Source organism: Hippopotamus amphibius, chromosome 2 (genome assembly GCF_030028045.1).
Source record: "Hippopotamus amphibius kiboko isolate mHipAmp2 chromosome 2, mHipAmp2.hap2, whole genome shotgun sequence".
NCBI classification, from domain to species: Eukaryota; Metazoa; Chordata; class Mammalia; order Artiodactyla; family Hippopotamidae; genus Hippopotamus; species Hippopotamus amphibius.
Window position 1 is genome coordinate 64,470,583 of NC_080187.1, and position 17,632 is coordinate 64,488,214.

The window sequence follows — 17,632 nt, forward strand, 5'->3', positions numbered from 1 at the left end:
AGTGGGACCTGATGAAACTTCAAAGCTTTTGCACAGCAAAGGAAACTATAAGCAAGATGAAAAGACAACCCTCAGAATGGGAGAAAATATTTGCAAACGAATCAACAGACAAAGGATTAATCTCCAAAATATATAAACAGTTCATCCAGCTCAATATCAAAAAACCAAACAACCCAATCAAAAAATGAGCAGAAGACCTAAATAGGCATTTCTCCAAAGAAGACATATGGATGGCCAAGAGGCACATGAAAAGCTGCTCAACATCACTTATTATTAGAGAGATGCAAATCAAAACTACAATGAGGTATCACCTCAAACTGGTGAGAATGGGCAGCATCAGAAAATCTACTAACAGTAAATGCTGGAGAGGGTGTGGAAAAAAGGGAACCCTCTTGCACTGTTGGTGGGAATGTAAATTGATACAGCCAGTATGGAGAACAGTATGGAGGTTCCTTGCACAACTAAAAATAGAACTACCATATGACCCAGCAATCCCACTGCTGGGCGTATACCCAGAGAACACCATAATTCAAAAGACACATGCACTCCAATGTTCATTGCAGCACTATTTACAATAGCCAGGACATGGAAGCAACCTAAATGTCCATCAACAGATGAATGGATAAAGAAGATGTGGTACATATATACAATGGAATATTACTCAGCTGTAAAAAGCAATGAAACTGGGACATTTTTAGAGACATGGATGGACCTAGAGACTGTCATATAGAGTGAAGTAAGTCAGAAAGAGAAAAACAACTATTGTATATTAACACATATATGCAGAATATAGAAAAATGGTACAAATCAACCGGTTTGCAAGGCGGAAATAGAGACACAGATGTAGAGAACAAAATATGGACACCAAGTGGGGAAAGCAGGGAGGGTTGGCGGGGAATGAACTGGGACATTGGGATACCAAATTGTACACTCTAAATATATGCAGTTTATTGTATGTTAACTGTATCTCAATAAAAGTTCTTAAAAAATGTACAAGCAGCTCATGCAGCTCAATATCAACAAAACAAAAAACCCCATTCAAAAATGAGTGGAAGACCTAAATAGACATTTCTGCAAAGAAGACATACAGATGGCTAACAAACACATGAAAAGATGCTCAACATCACTAATCATTAGAGAAATGTAAGTCAAAGCCACAATGAAGTATCACCTCACACTGGTCAGAATGGCCATTCTCTAAAAATCTATAAATAATAAATGCTGGAGAAAATGTGGAGAAAAGGGAACCCTCCTACACTGTTTGTGGGAATGTAAAATTGTACAGCCACAGTATGGAGGTTCCTTAAAAAACTAAAAATAGAACTACCTTATTACCCCACAATCCCACTACCAGGCATATACCCTAAGAAAACCATAATTCAAAAAGATACATGTAAAAAAAAAAAAAAAAAAAAGATACATGTACCACAATGTTCATTGCAGCACTATTTATAATATCCAAGACATGGAAGCAACCTAAATGTGCATCAACAGATGAATGGATAAAGAAGATGTGGTACATAATAGAATGGAATATTACTCAGCCGTAAAAAGGAATGAAGTTGAGTTATTTGTAGTGAGGTAGATGGACCTAGAGTCTGTCATACAGAGTGAAATAAGCCAGAAAGAGAAAAACAAACACCAATGCTAACACATATATATGGACTCTAAAAAGATGGTACTGATGAACCCAGTACCATTTCAGTGGTTTCAGCAGCAGGACAAGAATAAAGATGCAGATATAGAGAATGCACTTGAGGACAGGTTGCAGGGGATGGGGAGCTGGGACGAAGTGAGAGAGCAGCATTGACATACATACACTACCCAATCTAAAACAGATAGCTAGTAGAAAGCTGCTACATAACACAGGGAGGTCAACTCAATGACTGGTGATGACCTAGAGGCATGGGATGGGGAGGGTGGGAGGGAGGCTTAAGTGGAAGGGGATATGGGGATATATGTATAAATATAGCTGATTCACTTTGTTGTACAGCAGAAACTGGCACAGCAATGTAAAGCAATTATACTCCAATAAAGATGTGAAAAAAAAAGATTATTTTTCTCCAGAATCTTCTATGACTTTCTATATTCATATTAACTTGTCCTTTATTTTATTCCTTATTTAGAAATAACCAGCTTTAAAACAAAATTACTTCCTTTTTTCTTAACAAAATGAATTTCTATTCCTCATACCTTCTTTTACTGAAAAATTACATATTTTAATTAGAATTCTCAACTCTTAAAAACCTAAATTTCTAGTGAAAATTAAGAAGTAAGCAATTATGAATTGTTCTTTACATTAGCATTCTGTAGATTGGCAAATTTATAAATGAATATTATTTATAATTTCTAGAAACATGTGCTTTCTTATAGAAAATGTCTCACTGTGATACCAAACATATTAATAGTTCTAAATATCTTCACTTTCTCTGTAAAAGGAAGCCAATGTTTAGTAATTAATATTTCAGTATATTATGTTATTTGGAAATGACCTAGATATTCATCTCGTCATTTAGCTTAATTTAGTTAAACTCTACTTTTAAGTTACCAAAAATTCCAGAAAAACTATTTTAAAGTAGACATTCCTAAAACATAATTATTCCTAGAGTTTGTCTAAAAACTCTTGTCTCATTTACCTCTATTTTATTCACTTGTTCTCAAAAATTATGTCTAGATTACCCATGAAAACTTTATGAGACTTTAGACCAAGTTAGCCATTATCCCAAATTGAATATTGACTATTTCAGATCAAGTGAATCTGAAATTCATTTGTTAGTTTTTTTATATTTCTGAGAATTTATATAAATGCTTAATTTCCTTTGTCAATTAAATAGAGCTTATTTACAAATTAGTTTTGATAATACCATCCAAAGGTAAAGAGATATATTTATAATGTACACATAGACATCCATCCATCCAGACAAACAGAGATCTCACAGTTTTCCTGCTTGAGTTTAAAAAGGACTCTTTTCCCATTTTTCCCTACCCTCAGTCTCAGGAATTGGAGATGGTACATACAAGAGTAAGGTAAGAGTACCTTAGAACCCAAGGTAGAAAATTTACATCTCAAAGGCACAGGGAGAAAAATGTAAGTTCCTCCTAGCAGGATTTGTTTCCTTAGGGTCAGAATACTGAAAACATATTTTTAACAAGCCAGCTTTTTCATATACAAAAACCAGTTTTAGAATGTCAAAAAGCGCCCCATCTGGGTCATTATTCTCCAGAGTCTAAAGAATATGGTGACCACATGGTTTTATAAAAATATCACCTTTTCCTTTTCATTGGTTCATAACTAAGAATTTCCCAATACTGCAAAATATACCATACGGGCTACAAGATGAAAAAGAGCTCTGATCGCCCATTCTCAGTTGTTTATGGCTGGTACTATTAAACTCTCAAACAAACAAATGTAGTCTCTCAGGGTCATCAAAGGAGAGAGGCTCCAAAGAAGCTAAACCTACTAATACCTTGATCTTGGACTTCTAGCCTCTAGAACTATGAAAACGTATATTTCTGTCGTTTAAGCCACCTAGTAGCTAGTGTGGTATTTTGTTATGGCAGCCCTAGCAAACTAACATAATCACTATTAGGGAAAAAATATATATATGTTTTTTTATTCCAGTAGAATGATTTTAACACTGATTACTTCTTACTTTGAGATTATAAAAGACAGTGATAAACATTACTCTAGAGTATATGAGTTGTGTCCTAAGAAATAAAGCTAGTTAATATCTCTCAGCTGTAGATGATGCCACGTGTCCATCTGGACAGCAAGAGGACAAGAGTAGAAGGGAGAACCTTTTCTGCCTTCAGATAAACAACTTCCTGGGTTGCCCTGAGGATGACAGTCATGGCCACAGCTTGGGGACCAGGTCCCCAAGCAGTCACACCAGGCCTCAGGAGCCCACAGCAAAATTTTGAAGGAAGAATATTACTAGCCAGGCCCAGATGAATCTTGTCCTCCCATCACTGCTCTTTTGTAAAAAATTCTTCCAAAGACACACTTTTATCCCAAAATATCATGTTGGACACTCCCTACTAGGAGCAAATTTTTCTAGCATCTCTGTTGGATGAATTTTTATGCTTGTACATTTACTCAGAAGAGAGTTCATCCTCCCAACACCTCCCCTGCACCACCTTCCCCTAAACAGCATCCGATCCACAATATCAAGAAACTTATTACCCAGGTAAACAGGTGCTTGAATGTGATTTAATATCTCTGCATCCTCTCCCTGATCTCCCTGTGAAATCTAGTCACCTCTTTGCATTAAAGCATTTCTGTGAGAAGCCCTGCAAGGTGCTGCCTATTCTCAATTCTGTTCTGCTGGTTTCTCTGAAGTGCCCAGAAGCCGTACTCTCCACACAGAAACTGGACAAACTTCATTTCAATGATTTGGATTTTAATTCTCAATTTGCTTCTGTTCCTAAGCTCTTAAGCCTTTTTTCCCCTACCAGTTCAGAAAATATATCATTAAAAAAGATAAGGTTATCCTCAGATCTAACATGCTAAGCTTTAACTCAGTAAGTTCTTAAGGCTGATGATTTCCAAGGAACAAACTTTCTTGTCTCCTGTGTGATAACAAAAGTTTGTTATAAAAGTACACAAAGTGAAAAAAATCAATAAAAATAGTGGTATCTTCACAGTTGAATTCTTAACCCATTTTCTGATATATGTAAAAAGGTAGGAAAATTGGCAAATATATTAGATAAGTACTAACATTTTTTAAAAAATAATAAAGCCTAAATCCCTAGATTTACCAATTTTATAAAATAAGAAAATAACATTTCATAAAATACAATTTTATGAAATATGATTATATAAAATTTGTATAGCTAGGTAACAAATGACTTGCCCTAATAACAGATTTAGTATGTGGAGTCCAGGGACCACATTCTACAAAATAAATTTACAAAGACTTAAAGGGTTACTTGCATAAAATTGTGGTGGAAATTAAAAGGGCAGTGACCTTCCTCCTGAAATTTAAGAGTGATACCTGAACTGAGAGATATCTGAGTTGAAGAGGTCATTGGAAACAAATGTAGAGACTGCGAAATCACAGAGAGCAGATTGTGTCAATTCCAGCTTCTGGACTCAGAGAAGGAAGAAAGGAGCTGCAGATTTCACTGCAGAGAATGAGGCTGAGAAACTTTAAAATCAGATGCACTTTCCCAGATCCAGGGGGCCAACAAATGCACAAAAATGCTTAGAGCCAGGTAGGTATGTTATCTTTATTTCCTACAAAAGATGTTAGCATTTTCTAAATCCTCATCTACCGTGCCTGGCATGCACTATTTTACAGCTTTCTGGAAGTTTCATCAGCATCACTTGCATATCTGTAGTTTGACGTGTCTGTGGAGAGTACGAATTGCAGGTCTGGGGTGGGGGCAATGGGCTCTTCTAGTTACCACAGTGAGTGGCGCCCCTGCAAACCTGAGAAGGGAAGACAACTTGCCTCTGTTTGGGAAATGTTACAATCTGCCTGTCTAGGGGCACAATGACAAAGACCGACCCGGTTCTGGGAATGATTATGATTTTGACCAACCTCAAACAGGTAATAATGAGACCTCTGGAGCATCAGGATCTGATGTTCCCCCTGTGTCCGTGGTGTGATCATGACAGAAAGTGTGGCTGTATATACCTGGCAACGTTTCCAGAAATGTCTTCCTGTGGGAGTTATTATAAAGTAAAAGTGTATGAAACAGAAAATAATATTGAAACCTATCAAGGGGAGCAGCTCTTAAGGGCTAACATTGTAGATGGACTACTTTGGAAAAAATCTTTATCCCTTGGAGTATTAAGACGTCGTCACAAAATTGCCACCTCTCCACATTTTGTTCTAGAGTGCCTGGTTTATTGAAGTCAGTGTGAGAACTGTTTTAAATAAAAATCTATTTGTAAAAATCCAAACTTGTAATATGTGCTAAATATCATTATAGAGTGTCTTTTAACTATAGATTAAAAATCACACTTCATTTTCAGCAAGATGTTTTGATATAAATTTTTTTGAAAACAAAGGGTATCCGTTTTTGTTATTTCCTCTTTTATCTAATTTTTGTATCCATTTTATTTGGGTATATTAAATGGTAAAAAATATTTATAAGATTTGCGCTAGGTGAATCTTGTTAAAAACAAAGTACAGATGACCACAGAGTCTGGGAATATTAGCATCTTTTTAATAGATTGATCCCCCTTGACTTTTTTTTTTTAATTAATTAATTAATTTATTTTTTTGGGGGGGGTATCCCTTGACTTCTTATTCTGGGGTAAAGGTACGAGTTTTTCCATGAAAATTAGACACACAAATCATCTGAGGCAGTGTATGACAGATGGAAAATAATTGATGGGAATTTTGCTTTAATGCACATTGTTCATTGTAATTTTGCACAGCTTAATGAACTATGAATTCATAATGAGAAGCAACATTCAACATATTATAGCAATAAACTGCTTCGATGGACATTTTTCATGTTTCCAGACTTTCTTGGCCACCCTGAACAACTTTAAAGTTAAATCCTTTTAATCTAAAGGGTTAAAGAGTAATCATTTATTCAATTGTGTTAAAATAGTCAACTTTGAAAAGGATATTTTCCTGTATGAGCTTTTTCCTAATTGATTCCATTTGGGTCTGATCAATAAACTTACCTGCACAAGCTGCACTATTAAAAGAAAGTGATCTGATATAATGTTAAATGACATACGTGATCATATTCCATTGTTTTCTGATTCAATGATATAAAGGAGTAAAGTATAAAAATTAATAATTATACATTTTTCTAATTAGGAGAATAGAAAAGCTAAATTGCTTGACGTAAACAAGCCAAAAAAGTCCCGTGTCAGCCCTGCTCCTCTTAGAGAAAGGACTCTGATGCTGCAATACCAATGGGTAATCTGAGACGCTTAACCAGTGATACATGCGTTACAGCTGTCATTAAAATAGGTTTTACCAAGGCAAGGACAATAGGTTGCTCATTAGTAGTGAGAAATAAGTAGTCTTTTAGAAGTGCACTCTTTGGAAAGTGTTGGACATACAATAAATGAAAGCCTTTCATTACTCATTGTTATAAACCAAAAGCAGATTAAATGTACACTACACTATCTTAATATCCCTCCCTCAGTAATCTTATTAGGCCACATGTATAATCTCAAGCATAGGCTAAGTGATATATTTTATAATATTTCAAAAAATTGTAAAGCAATGTGTTAACCCTACAGTGACTATAAAATAGATACTGACTGCATGTCTAAGAAAATGTGTGTTTCGTAGAATTCTTTAAGAATGAATCCTTAATAGCCCATCTTTTTAAGTATGTTAGCTGAATGTTAGGATTGTGTAATATCATTTTAGGGCATTACTACATTTTAAGAAATAAAATAATATTAAGAAGCATAATTTTGCCAGATGAGAGAATTTAATAGCCAGAAATTTGACTTATTAAAAATCCTCACACGATTATTGGCCTGTTAAAAAATAAAGCAAACCCCACAAACCTGATGCGAGCTGCAAAATAATGTGCTAGGAAGTAAATGTGAGTCCTGATATTTCTTTCTTGGTTTATTTCATTCCTAGAGTCCATTTGCTGCAGGTTTTTCTTATGTTTCCAAAGGAAACAAGCCATCTCAAGTTCAGACTTGTCCCCAATAAAGTAAAAAAATGTGACAGATGCCATTTGACTGAATGATAACTAAAACTGGATAAATATTTTCTCTCACTGGAGAGTGACAGTGTTTTAGCTGTGTTTAAAATTTGTGATTCTGCTAAAAAAAAGAGTATAAATGAACTTATTTACAAAACAGAAGTAGAGTCACAGATGTAGAAAAACTTATGGTTACCAAGTGATGAGAAGGGAGGGATAAATTGGGAGATTGGATTGACATATGCACACTACTATATATATAAAAAATATAATAATGGCCTACTGTACAGCACAGGGAACTCTACTTAATACTCTGTAATGGCCTATATGAGAAAAAAATCGAAGAAAAAGAGTGGATATATGTGTATGTATAACTGACTCACTTTGCTGTACGCTTGAAGCTAACACAACACTGTAAATCAACTATACTCCAATAAAACTTAAAAATTAAAAAATAGAGTACTATGTACATTTTTAAGAAACACTTTTCTCCATTTTTCTAAAAAAAAAATACATTTTGTGATTCTCAAGCTAATGAACACATAAGAATTAAGTTTGCAAATCTGCATGTGGAATGTGTAACTCTTTTGTTCAGAGGCAATGACATTACAAAAGAGCAAAACTTCAGGCATTTCCCCATTTAGAGTAATGCTGACAAGGTCTGTGTGTCTAGTGGATCTCAAAGGGGCAAAACTGATATCTTTATCATGCTGCCAGTTTGCTAAGTGGTTTCATATTCACTAAGAAAGACTTATCAATGGATTCTGAAGAATAGAGGTAGGGTCTCTGTGAGGTCTTTGTGCCAAGTCTCTGTGGGCTGTGTAAGGTCTCAATGAGAAATCTCTTTGGGGCAGGGGAGGTCTCGTGTTCTGTCTCTACATGAACTCTCTCTCTGTGAGGTATCTACGTGAGGTCTCTGGTGAGGCCACATGAGGTCTCTGTGTGTTGTCTCTGGGTGGGATCTCTGTGTGACATCTCTGTATGCAGTCCCTCTGGAAGGTATCTCCGGGAAATCTGTTAAATCTGTGCTAGGTTTCTGAAGGTCTGTGAGGCAACATGAGGTCCCTGTGTGAGGTCTCAGTATATGATCTCTGTGGAAGGTGTCTGTGTGAGAAGTCTCTCTTGAGAAGTGTCTCTGTGAAGTCTTTGTATGTTGTCTCTGTTTGGGTCGCTCCATTTCTGATCTTACTGTACCTTATGGAAGACCAAGCACCAAGAGAAGGGCAAAGGGACTTGCTTCTTTCTGTTTTCTTGCTGTTCCATCAGCATCACTTGGCAGGAGTCAAGGCGGTCCACGTCCAGCTTCCCCATATTCCCAGAACTCACTTCTGGGTGCCCCCGACCTCTCAGCAGCCAGGCTCAGGTCCCAGACCTGTCAACTCTTTCCTCTGGGTTCCACACCCTCCCACAAGTCCTGGCTCCACTCTCACGGCTCTGCCCATTCTGGAGGCTGCCTTGGGAACTGGGGCCCAGAGGCAGGACCTGGCTCCGGGAAGAAACCAGGGGTGTGAGAAGTCCTGTGCCCACTCTGCCCCTCCAGCCCAGGTCCCAGCATTTCTACATGTCGAGGGGCCTGACGGGTATGGGGCATGGGGTCCGTTTCTGTTGTCATCTGTGTCGGGGCATCAGCTGGAACAGAAATCTCCACAATGGGAAAGACACCCCCTGAAGCTGTGTCCACTGTGCGCCTTGCACATGGCAGAAAGCACCAAATCACTCTAGAGAAATCCTTCCTCACCTGCTTGCTTTCTCATATGGCCGGGGGTCAGGGGACAAGAAAAGCTGTGCTAGACGCAGACTGGCCCAGATCACCCCTGGACTGCACTCCACCCCCCCCCCCACGCCCACCCCCATCTTGGACAGGGCCCCTCCACACCACCACCACCCTGTGACAAATCCTGTCTGATTGCTTCTTCACCTGCCAGGCTCTGGGGAGATCAAGGACTGGGAGTGAGGCAAGGCTTACTACATAATCACAAGCCTGTCCCTCGGCCACTTAGGTCCCCACCTCTCCCCTGGAGCAGTCCTTGGGATGTGTGTTTATGTGAAGGTCACCAGACTAGGAGTCACATCACGAGTTCCCTAGTCCTGGCTTTTACATCTATTGTTAAGTCATTCTTTCTAAAATTCAAGCGGTGATGTTGTGTAAGCTGATTAAATATAGCGTTAAGAGCAAATCAGCCTTCCCTGATTTGCTTTCCTTTTACAATTTGACCTTCTGTTTTGACCTAAAGGTGGTTTCTCTAAGTCTGTGATCTTAGAGTTGGAACAGGGCAGAGACCCTGGGGTGGGGCCACTGTGAGCTACTGGACCCTTAGCTTTTCCTCCCTTCTAGGCCGTTAGATGGTGGTTGTATGTCAGGGGGTTTCTCTTTCACTGCACATTTATGGGAACCTGGTGCCACTTTGCCTTCTTCCTTGGATCCAACATATTTTCTTCACCTACATCCCATCCTAAACTCACAGTGTTTGACCATCAGATAGTTACACACAGTCACACCCTTATTCCATTCATCCAAAACTCCTTCTCTGGGGTTAACAGAGAGGGAAAGGTAGGTGACCCATGAACATAGCTGTTCATTTATATAGGACAAGGTTCAACACAGCCCAAAGCAGCCTCCCTGATACTCCCCCACCTGCACACAGAGAGCTGGAAGCGCCATCCTTGCTGCTGCTCTGATGCGTGGGAAAAACAGAGGTGGGGGAGGGTGATGCTGTACATTTTATTAAGGCTAAGCTAAGAGGGGTTCATAGAGCACATCTCAATCCCAGCCTTCATCAGAGAAAGAAGGAGCTCTTAAGGGCAGGTGTTGTAATTCCCTACCAAGAGATCCAGGGGCAAGATTTCTCCTGCCTCTGAATTCAGAGCCCTTACCCTATTCCCCTCAAACTTCCATCCACTTGGCTCTGACACTTCCTGTTGCCTGAATTGGAATGTCCAGCCTTATCATGTAAACCTATCCATTACAGCTGCATAAATTTCAAAGTAGCATAGGAGAAGGAGGAAGACTGGTTGAACCAAATCCTTGGGTGTGGGCTTCATAGGTTTTTCCCTCACTGTTAGAGTAGTTTTTCTTTGTGTAATGACAGCATTATAAGGAGCAATGAAGGAACTCCAGACAAGGAGCAAACTTTGCGATGCTTCTGTCAACCTCCCTTCATGCCCCTCCCTTCTAGAAGACAAAGTGCACAGCACTTGTGAGAAAAAAAAAATTTATGTATCGGGGAACATTAAATATCTTGGATGTGCTAATGAGAAACACATTTTCTCTACATGGACTGATTTTTTTTCTTGGAGACATGTTTTCCTACTAAAGGGAAGACCAGAGAAGTATTTTATGGTTGCCCAGGCAAGACACCTCCTCGAAGATGACAGTGCCTTGGACAGTATTGATGGCAGGCTGGGGCACGTGGAATCCTTGGCCAATACTGGCAGGGACTGACTGGAGACAAAGTCTTTTTGTGGGGCAAGGATGGGAGGTGCGTTAGGCCCAGCTGCTCATCGTTGAATCTTACACTTTTTAAACTCTGTCGGTGTCTGACTTCCCTCTCCCTGGTAGAACAAGTCTGGCCCTTGGAGGTGGCTCGATGACTGCAGGCTGTATAACTCATCATTCTCCCTTGCTCTGGATAGGAGGGAAGCCTATGGTAGCAGAAACACCCACATACTGGGGCTTGGAGTTCCTGTTTTTGTTCCTTTAACTTTCTGGCATGAAGTCCGTGGTGAATTGCCATTTTTTCTTCTAGGATCTGTCCAAGAGTTGTCATGAGTGCCTGAGCCTCAGCAGTCTCACTGTTCAAGATTGATCTGCTTTTGCCTGATCCTTGGCTCTGGGCAGTGGCTGATATGGGCTTGCATTTTTGCAGAGCATCTCGACCATTAACTTTTTTACTGGGGAAAATCCGTTTTAAAAATAGCCTCATCCTTTTTCTGAAGAGGCTTTCTGGAGGACTCTGTTTGTTCTCTGGCACGAGCTGGAGACATTTGCTCCCAACAGAGTCTTTTATTCCCCTGACCTGGGTAGGGTTGTTCATACTTCCAGCTTGAGAGGTCTCTAATTCTTTAAACCCTTCCTCATTCTCTCCTGGTTTATGCTGCCTACAATCCTCTTTTTTGTAAGTAGGGGCAACCATCTTGCTCTGGCTCTTCCCTGAGTCCTGAGGTTTTGAAGTTTTGGGCTCCTGCTGCCCTGGGCTGCTCCTTTGGGCTGCCATAAGGCCACTTGGGGCCTGGGAAGCTAACCTGTCTCTGGTGGGGACTCTCTGGGGATGGCACTGAGGCACCTGAGAAGCCAAATTGTCCACGGCAGGGAACACTTGTTTGGGACAGTCTTGAAGCTGGTTGTCTGACTGGACATTTCCTTTGGACTTAAACTCACTAGCAACCTCCGTGTTAAGGCATGTCTCACCGGGATGTTGGAAAATAGACATTCTAGGGAGTAGGGAACTTTTACTGGTCCCTGGAGCCTCTAAATTCCTCATATGTACACTTGTGGTTTGGGATTTTGTCAACACTTTGGTTTCCAAGGTAACTCGAGACTGTGGTTGAAGAACAGGGGACTCCTTGGCCTCCCCTGCCTCCCTGGCCTCTTCACCTCTCAAAGATTGGGATCCTAAGTTCACCTCCATCATTTGTACCTTGTGGAAGGGGTCTCGTGAAGCCGGACCACCACTCTCCTCTCTTGGCTCATTCCTGGCCATTGCTGAACGTGGATGTGGCTCTAGGCTGTCCCTCTTGGTCCATTCCACAGTCTCACTCTTCTGGGTTCTGCCCACAAGGCTGAGTGTGAGGGACTGAGAAGGTGGCCTGCCCTCCTGTCCAGTCAGAGGAGCCTTTGAGGGCCCATGGGAGTCACCAGATGGAATCCCTCCTAGGTCCCTCTGGATTGGCTTACACACAGGTGAGGGGGCAAGGAGAGGCCTCACCAGGGTGGGAACGGATTCTTCCATAATCACCTTATCTCTTGAATGGGCCTGAGGAGGTTTTCCCAGAAACTCAGCAAACTTGACTGTGGAGTGAGACCTAGATACACCGGTGGCTGAGGGAGGAAAGGCAAGCTGCCAAATGCGGGAGGGTTGAGCCTTTTTCAACTTAAAGAGATTTATGGGCTTGAGGACCTTGAAGGGTAGGCCCCACCTGTGCTTTACCCAAAACCTTGTAATATGTGCTTCCAGCGCCTCTCGGATATCTGGATCAAGGAAGGAAAGCCTATGGGAGGTGTTCATGCAGGGCTCCCACTCCTTCGAGATTCTTAGATTTCTGGTTTCCATGTGAGCATCAGCCTGGAGAGAAGCACACTTGACAGCAAGGCAGGACTGACGCACGTCCATAGGAATCAAATCCTCACTGATCTGCCCCAACTTTTTGTCCAAATGGCCTTTCAAAATGTTTTCTAGATTCTCATCTAAGCTCCTTAGTAGATCAATTCCTGAGTCACTCCTCAAGAGCGTCAAGTCACTTTCTGACTCCTCAGAATTCACCCCAGGAAACTCCACTAGGCAGCTTTCTGAGCTCCTGGAGAGATCTTTTGGGACCTCCCCCAGAATATGCCCCAGGCCCTTGCCCAGGTCCTGGCTTAGCCGGCACCCCACCCTCCGTGCATCCTTGCTGCTTTCACCTCTAAATGAAGAGGGCCGTGAGAGTCCATGCTTGCCCTTTGTCTGGCATGTCCCTGGTAATTCTCCCTGAAGCTGCCTTACGTCTAAAGACTCTTGGATCCTTTGGGGCAGCTCCCACCCGTGTCGGATGAGCCGCTTTTGGAGGTGTTGTTCCAGTTGATTCCGGAGCTCAGGACTGATTGGAAAATTCTCAGGAAGGATGGAGACCACCCAGTTGTCCTCAGGAAGGTTGGAAGTGAAGACACTAAAGACTTCCTGAGATCTTTTGACTACAGAAGATAAAGCCCACCCATTCTCTAGTTGATTCTGCAACAGGGACCATTCTGAATGTTGAATCTCAGTTGGGGTAAGAGATTGTGGTTTATTCTGGACTGTAGGGCAAGATACTCCACAGGCCCTAATCTGAGATGGAGAAGGTGGTAAGACTGGGAGAGAGGGTTTGAGATGTGCCTGGGTTTGGACCTGAGCCAGAGGTGGGGGCTGGAATTGAGGTATTGTTAGAGTATAGGGTTGAGACTGGAACTCCAGATGAGACAGGGGCTGGAACTGAGAAATAGGTGGGGATATTTTAGCTTGCGTTTGAACTGGGCAGGCATTTGAAATTCCATTGAATAAGAAAGAAGGAGACTGTGGTGCTGAAGAGCTCTCAGAGATCCAGGCAGTAGCTACCAAGGATTCACTGTGCAGAGAAGGGAGACCCCAGAAAAGCTGGTTATATTTCTGCTGTAAATGGTCCCCCAAGACCTTAGGATATGAGCACTGCTGAGGACAAGACAGCTGCTCTGACTTGTCTTTTGTGCTCGAGAAATGTTGGGGGGTTGTGGTGTCCTGCTCAGTACCCAGTGATATCAACATATTCCCCAGAGGATTCAGGTGGCAATCTGGGCTCATTTGTGATCCATCTTTTTCCTTCCAAATCTTGATCTCGACTGTCTTTCTGACTTGTATCTCCAGGAGGTTCTGGTCATCAGAGCTGAGCAAAGAAGGGCTACCAGCCTCTACTTGTCTGTCTGTGGAGCCCACCCAGAGTGAGGCCTCTGGTGGGTTGTGGGAAAGGTGCTTTTTCTGGGACTTGCACTGTGATGAGGATGAGAGGCACAAGGATTCGGCAGCTGCCTGCCACCAGGACAGGGTTGAAATGGGACAGCTTGAGCGCCCAAGGTCTGAGATGGCTGGGATGAGAGAAGCTGACCAAGGAGTATGTGGAGACAAGCTCTGTGGAACAGTGCCCAGTGGTAGTGCCATTGAGGAGTTACACTGAGTAAGAGTCGGAATGGAGTCTGGAGGTGGTGGGGCAGAGGAGGCTGTTGGAAGGCCAGCCTCTGAATCAGGCAGACATGATGGGGCAGAGGAAAGCGCAAGTGACTGGGGTGAAATGCTGTCCAGTGGAAGAAAAGGCTCTGGTGACTGAGAGGCACTCAGGGATGTGTGTGAATGAACAGAAACTGAAGAGGTCATCTGGCCTGGAGAAATGGTGGAGGCCAGAGGTAGACGGCGCTTGGTCAGAGGAGCCAAGAGGGACATGGCCGGAGCAGCATCTTCCACAGACTCCTCGCATGGCTGGCGGGCTCCCGCAGGCACTGTTTTGCACACCTCACCAGGGGGATCTTGACATGAGAGCTGATGAAAACCTCCCTTGTCACGGAGCCTCCCCAGGTGGCTGCAGGAGACACGAGGCACAAGCTGCAGCCAGGAGGGCTGGGCAGGCCAGGCACAAGTGGGCACCAGCAGCCCAAGACCCCTCCTCTGCCCCCACACAAACTCCACAAACTCCTGGGATTTAGCCACACCCTCCCATGTCTCCCCTTCCCAGGACTGGGGTCAACTTATAGGCTCTGGGAGGAAGGACGACCCAGGAGAAAAGGGAAAATATTCTTTACCTTTGAAGAAGGGAAACCAGGCTGTGAATGCCCTCCAGTTCTTCCAGGCAGTCTCTGCAAGCTGGAAATCAGGAGACTGAGCCATAGTGGTGAAGGCAGAGGCCTAAGGGTCTTGCAGGAGGCTAAGTGCAGTGGACCTTTAAGGGAAATCTTTGGAGGATTAGACTCTGGAGCCCAAGTATCAGTGTTCAAGGCCACGTGCCCCTGACAGTGATGGCAAGGCTCACTTGACAAGGTTTTGTCTTTTGCAAAGTGCTTCCACATTAATTACCCCCTGTGGCCCTTACAACTGCCCTATAGGGGAGAAAGGTCAGTGGTCATCTCACAGAGGAATCTGAGCAAAGCCAAACAACTTATCCACAGTTGGACTTGGAGGTCCCACCACCCAACCCAGGCACCATTGGTCTACTACATCCATACACCCCATTTCCAAGTCCTTCATGGCTTCATTCTAAGCACAAATTTCTGGCAAGTATCTCGTTCCCAGGGGCGTTCCCAAGGCTCTGTTTCCCGAAGAGTAGGCTTTGCCACCGGCATCCTCAGAGACCTTGAAGCTGGGCCCTCAGGGATAGGAGAGACAGAAGATAACTCTCAGGCATACAGGGCTGAATGGCAAAGGCTTACCTTTCAAAGACCTACTTTTCTTGCTACTCCTGCTCCTCGCCTTCAGCTCCACGTGATGCTGAGAGAGAAGAAAAATGAGGGGCTAGCACCCAGCTCTCCCTCTCCTCTCTCCAGGCAAGCTGCAGGGGATCAACATTCACCAACAACATGACTTTCTGCATGTAACGAACTGAGCTCTGTGATTTCCTCCCCTTTTACTTATTTTTAAAGTGGATCACAGTATTTTCAGTTTTTCTTCTTTGAAGAGTGCAGAGAAGGATTTTTTAAGTGATATTCACCATAGATTTCTTCTCTCACTGTTCCTCTGATCAAGAAACACACACATTCTCAGACCTAAATGCCCGTGTGAGCTTTGTCAGATAGGATTCTGCTTCCCAAGGCCAGACCTCCACTCCAGCCTCTGCTCTGAGGCTCTCAGGGGCTCAGCATTGCCCTTAGATCAGCCCCAACACAGAGGAAAGTCTCACTTGAGACACCTGTTATGGGAAGGTGGCTGGTGAATCAGTGCTCAGGGGTCAGTTTTCCTGCAGAGATTGAACTCTCAGTAATCCACTCCTTGGCTATTAGTCACTGCATTTGGGACTTGCCCGGAGCCCTCGACCACACCGGGACTCCTAGTCTGAGATCCTGGGCTAGAAATTCTTATGCCCACAGTAACCCCTGTCAGGCCTGGCTTGACCCTAAAAGGATTATGTTCTATACTTTCCTGAGAGTTCCTGTCTCCGGAGTCACTCTAGGTGATTTAGAAAAGTGGAAATAAGAACAAGAAAGAGAAGAGATAATCTCTATTCAGATTGAGCCAAAGGTCTCTTACCTTCCTGATATTTCTATGTTTCCTAGGTGGTGGTAAGGATGGATTACTCTGAAAGCAGAGGAGTAACAGGAGGAAGAGCCCCAGTCCACACAGGAATGCGAGGATGATATCAATCACCCAGGAGGTCGGGCTGGGTCTCAGCCAGTTAGCAACAATGCTTTTCAAAGAAAATAGATTCTCCATCTTCTGAATTGCACTGCTGCCCTCAGGCAACAGAGCACAGGGAGTTCGCTTAAGGGCAGAACCCCAGGCCTGCATCATAGAGCTGTGTTCTAGTCACAAAGGGCTCCTGAGGGTGGGGGAGGGGGCAATAAGAGGAGTAGGCTGAATCACTGCCCCTCCTCCACCATCCAGCCCCACAGATCCCTGCGCCCTCCTGGGGTTTCTAGATCCCTCCTTCCAACTACTTGCATCCTGTCCAAGAGAGCTTAGCCAATTTTCTCTCCATTCCATCTGGAACCCAGGTATTACCTGGTTCCTTCATCCATTAGAGATCTTTACCTGAGGCCCACCAATTTTATAACTCTCGAAAATCTGAAGTTGACCCTGGGAACTATTTCCCAGGCTATTTCCCAGCAAGTTTTACACTCAGGATTTCCTTTGTCCTCAACTCAACTTTCCCACATCATGTTTGTGTCCTGTATAAACCCAGGGACAGAACTTAAATTTCTTTTACACGTATTTAGTTTTGTAAATTTTGGATAGTGTATGTTTAGTCCCATATCAGAAGGACCTCCACACAAAAATTAAAATAATTTATTTTTCAAAATTCGTAAGTATGAAAGAATGATAAGCAGTTATGTAATAGGGAAGAACAAATCTGACTCCACAGTAGATCTGTTCCTTTTTACTTTCATCTTGGTGCCTTGTTACCTGTGCTGTCATGCCGACTCTGCCCATCCCTGGGACCCCAGGCTGACCTCACCTATCTTGGGACCCCAGGCTGGCTCAGCACTTTTTGTAAAACAGTGTTGCCTATAGCCTGAAATATACAGGATAGCCTCTTCCTAAGGCTCTGACTTTTTAGAGCCCATTCATATGGAGGTAAAAAGTTGCAGAAC

General features: G+C 42.8%; 1 protein-coding gene across 1 annotated transcript; it reads right to left on the minus strand.

Annotated features, from left to right (window-relative positions):
- Positions 1–9,061: 9,061 nt before the first annotated feature.
- Positions 9,062–16,829, minus strand: LOC130844364 (spermatogenesis-associated protein 31A6-like). Its single transcript, XM_057720649.1, has 5 exons — positions 16,572–16,829; positions 15,758–15,815; positions 15,134–15,194; positions 11,300–14,913; positions 9,062–9,264 (listed from the first exon to the last, which is right to left on the minus strand). Exons 1-5 carry the CDS (start codon positions 16,827–16,829, stop codon positions 9,062–9,064), a joined length of 4,194 nt encoding a protein of 1,397 aa, XP_057576632.1.
- Positions 16,830–17,632: the final 803 nt, after the last annotated feature.

Bases quoted from the DNA above. Each gene is read 5' to 3' on its own strand.
- LOC130844364 (XM_057720649.1), bottom strand. From the start codon at position 16,829: ATGCAGGCCTGGGGTTCTGCCCTTAAGCGAACTCCCTGTGCTCTGTTG. The intron at 15,195-15,757 runs GTAAGCCTTTGC...CCTGATTTCCAG, and splicing joins GAAAAGTAGGTCTTTGAAAG to CTTGCAGAGACTGCCTGGAA. The intron at 14,914-15,133 runs GTAAAGAATATT...TGTCTCCTGCAG, and splicing joins CTGGTTTCCCTTCTTCAAAG to CCACCTGGGGAGGCTCCGTG.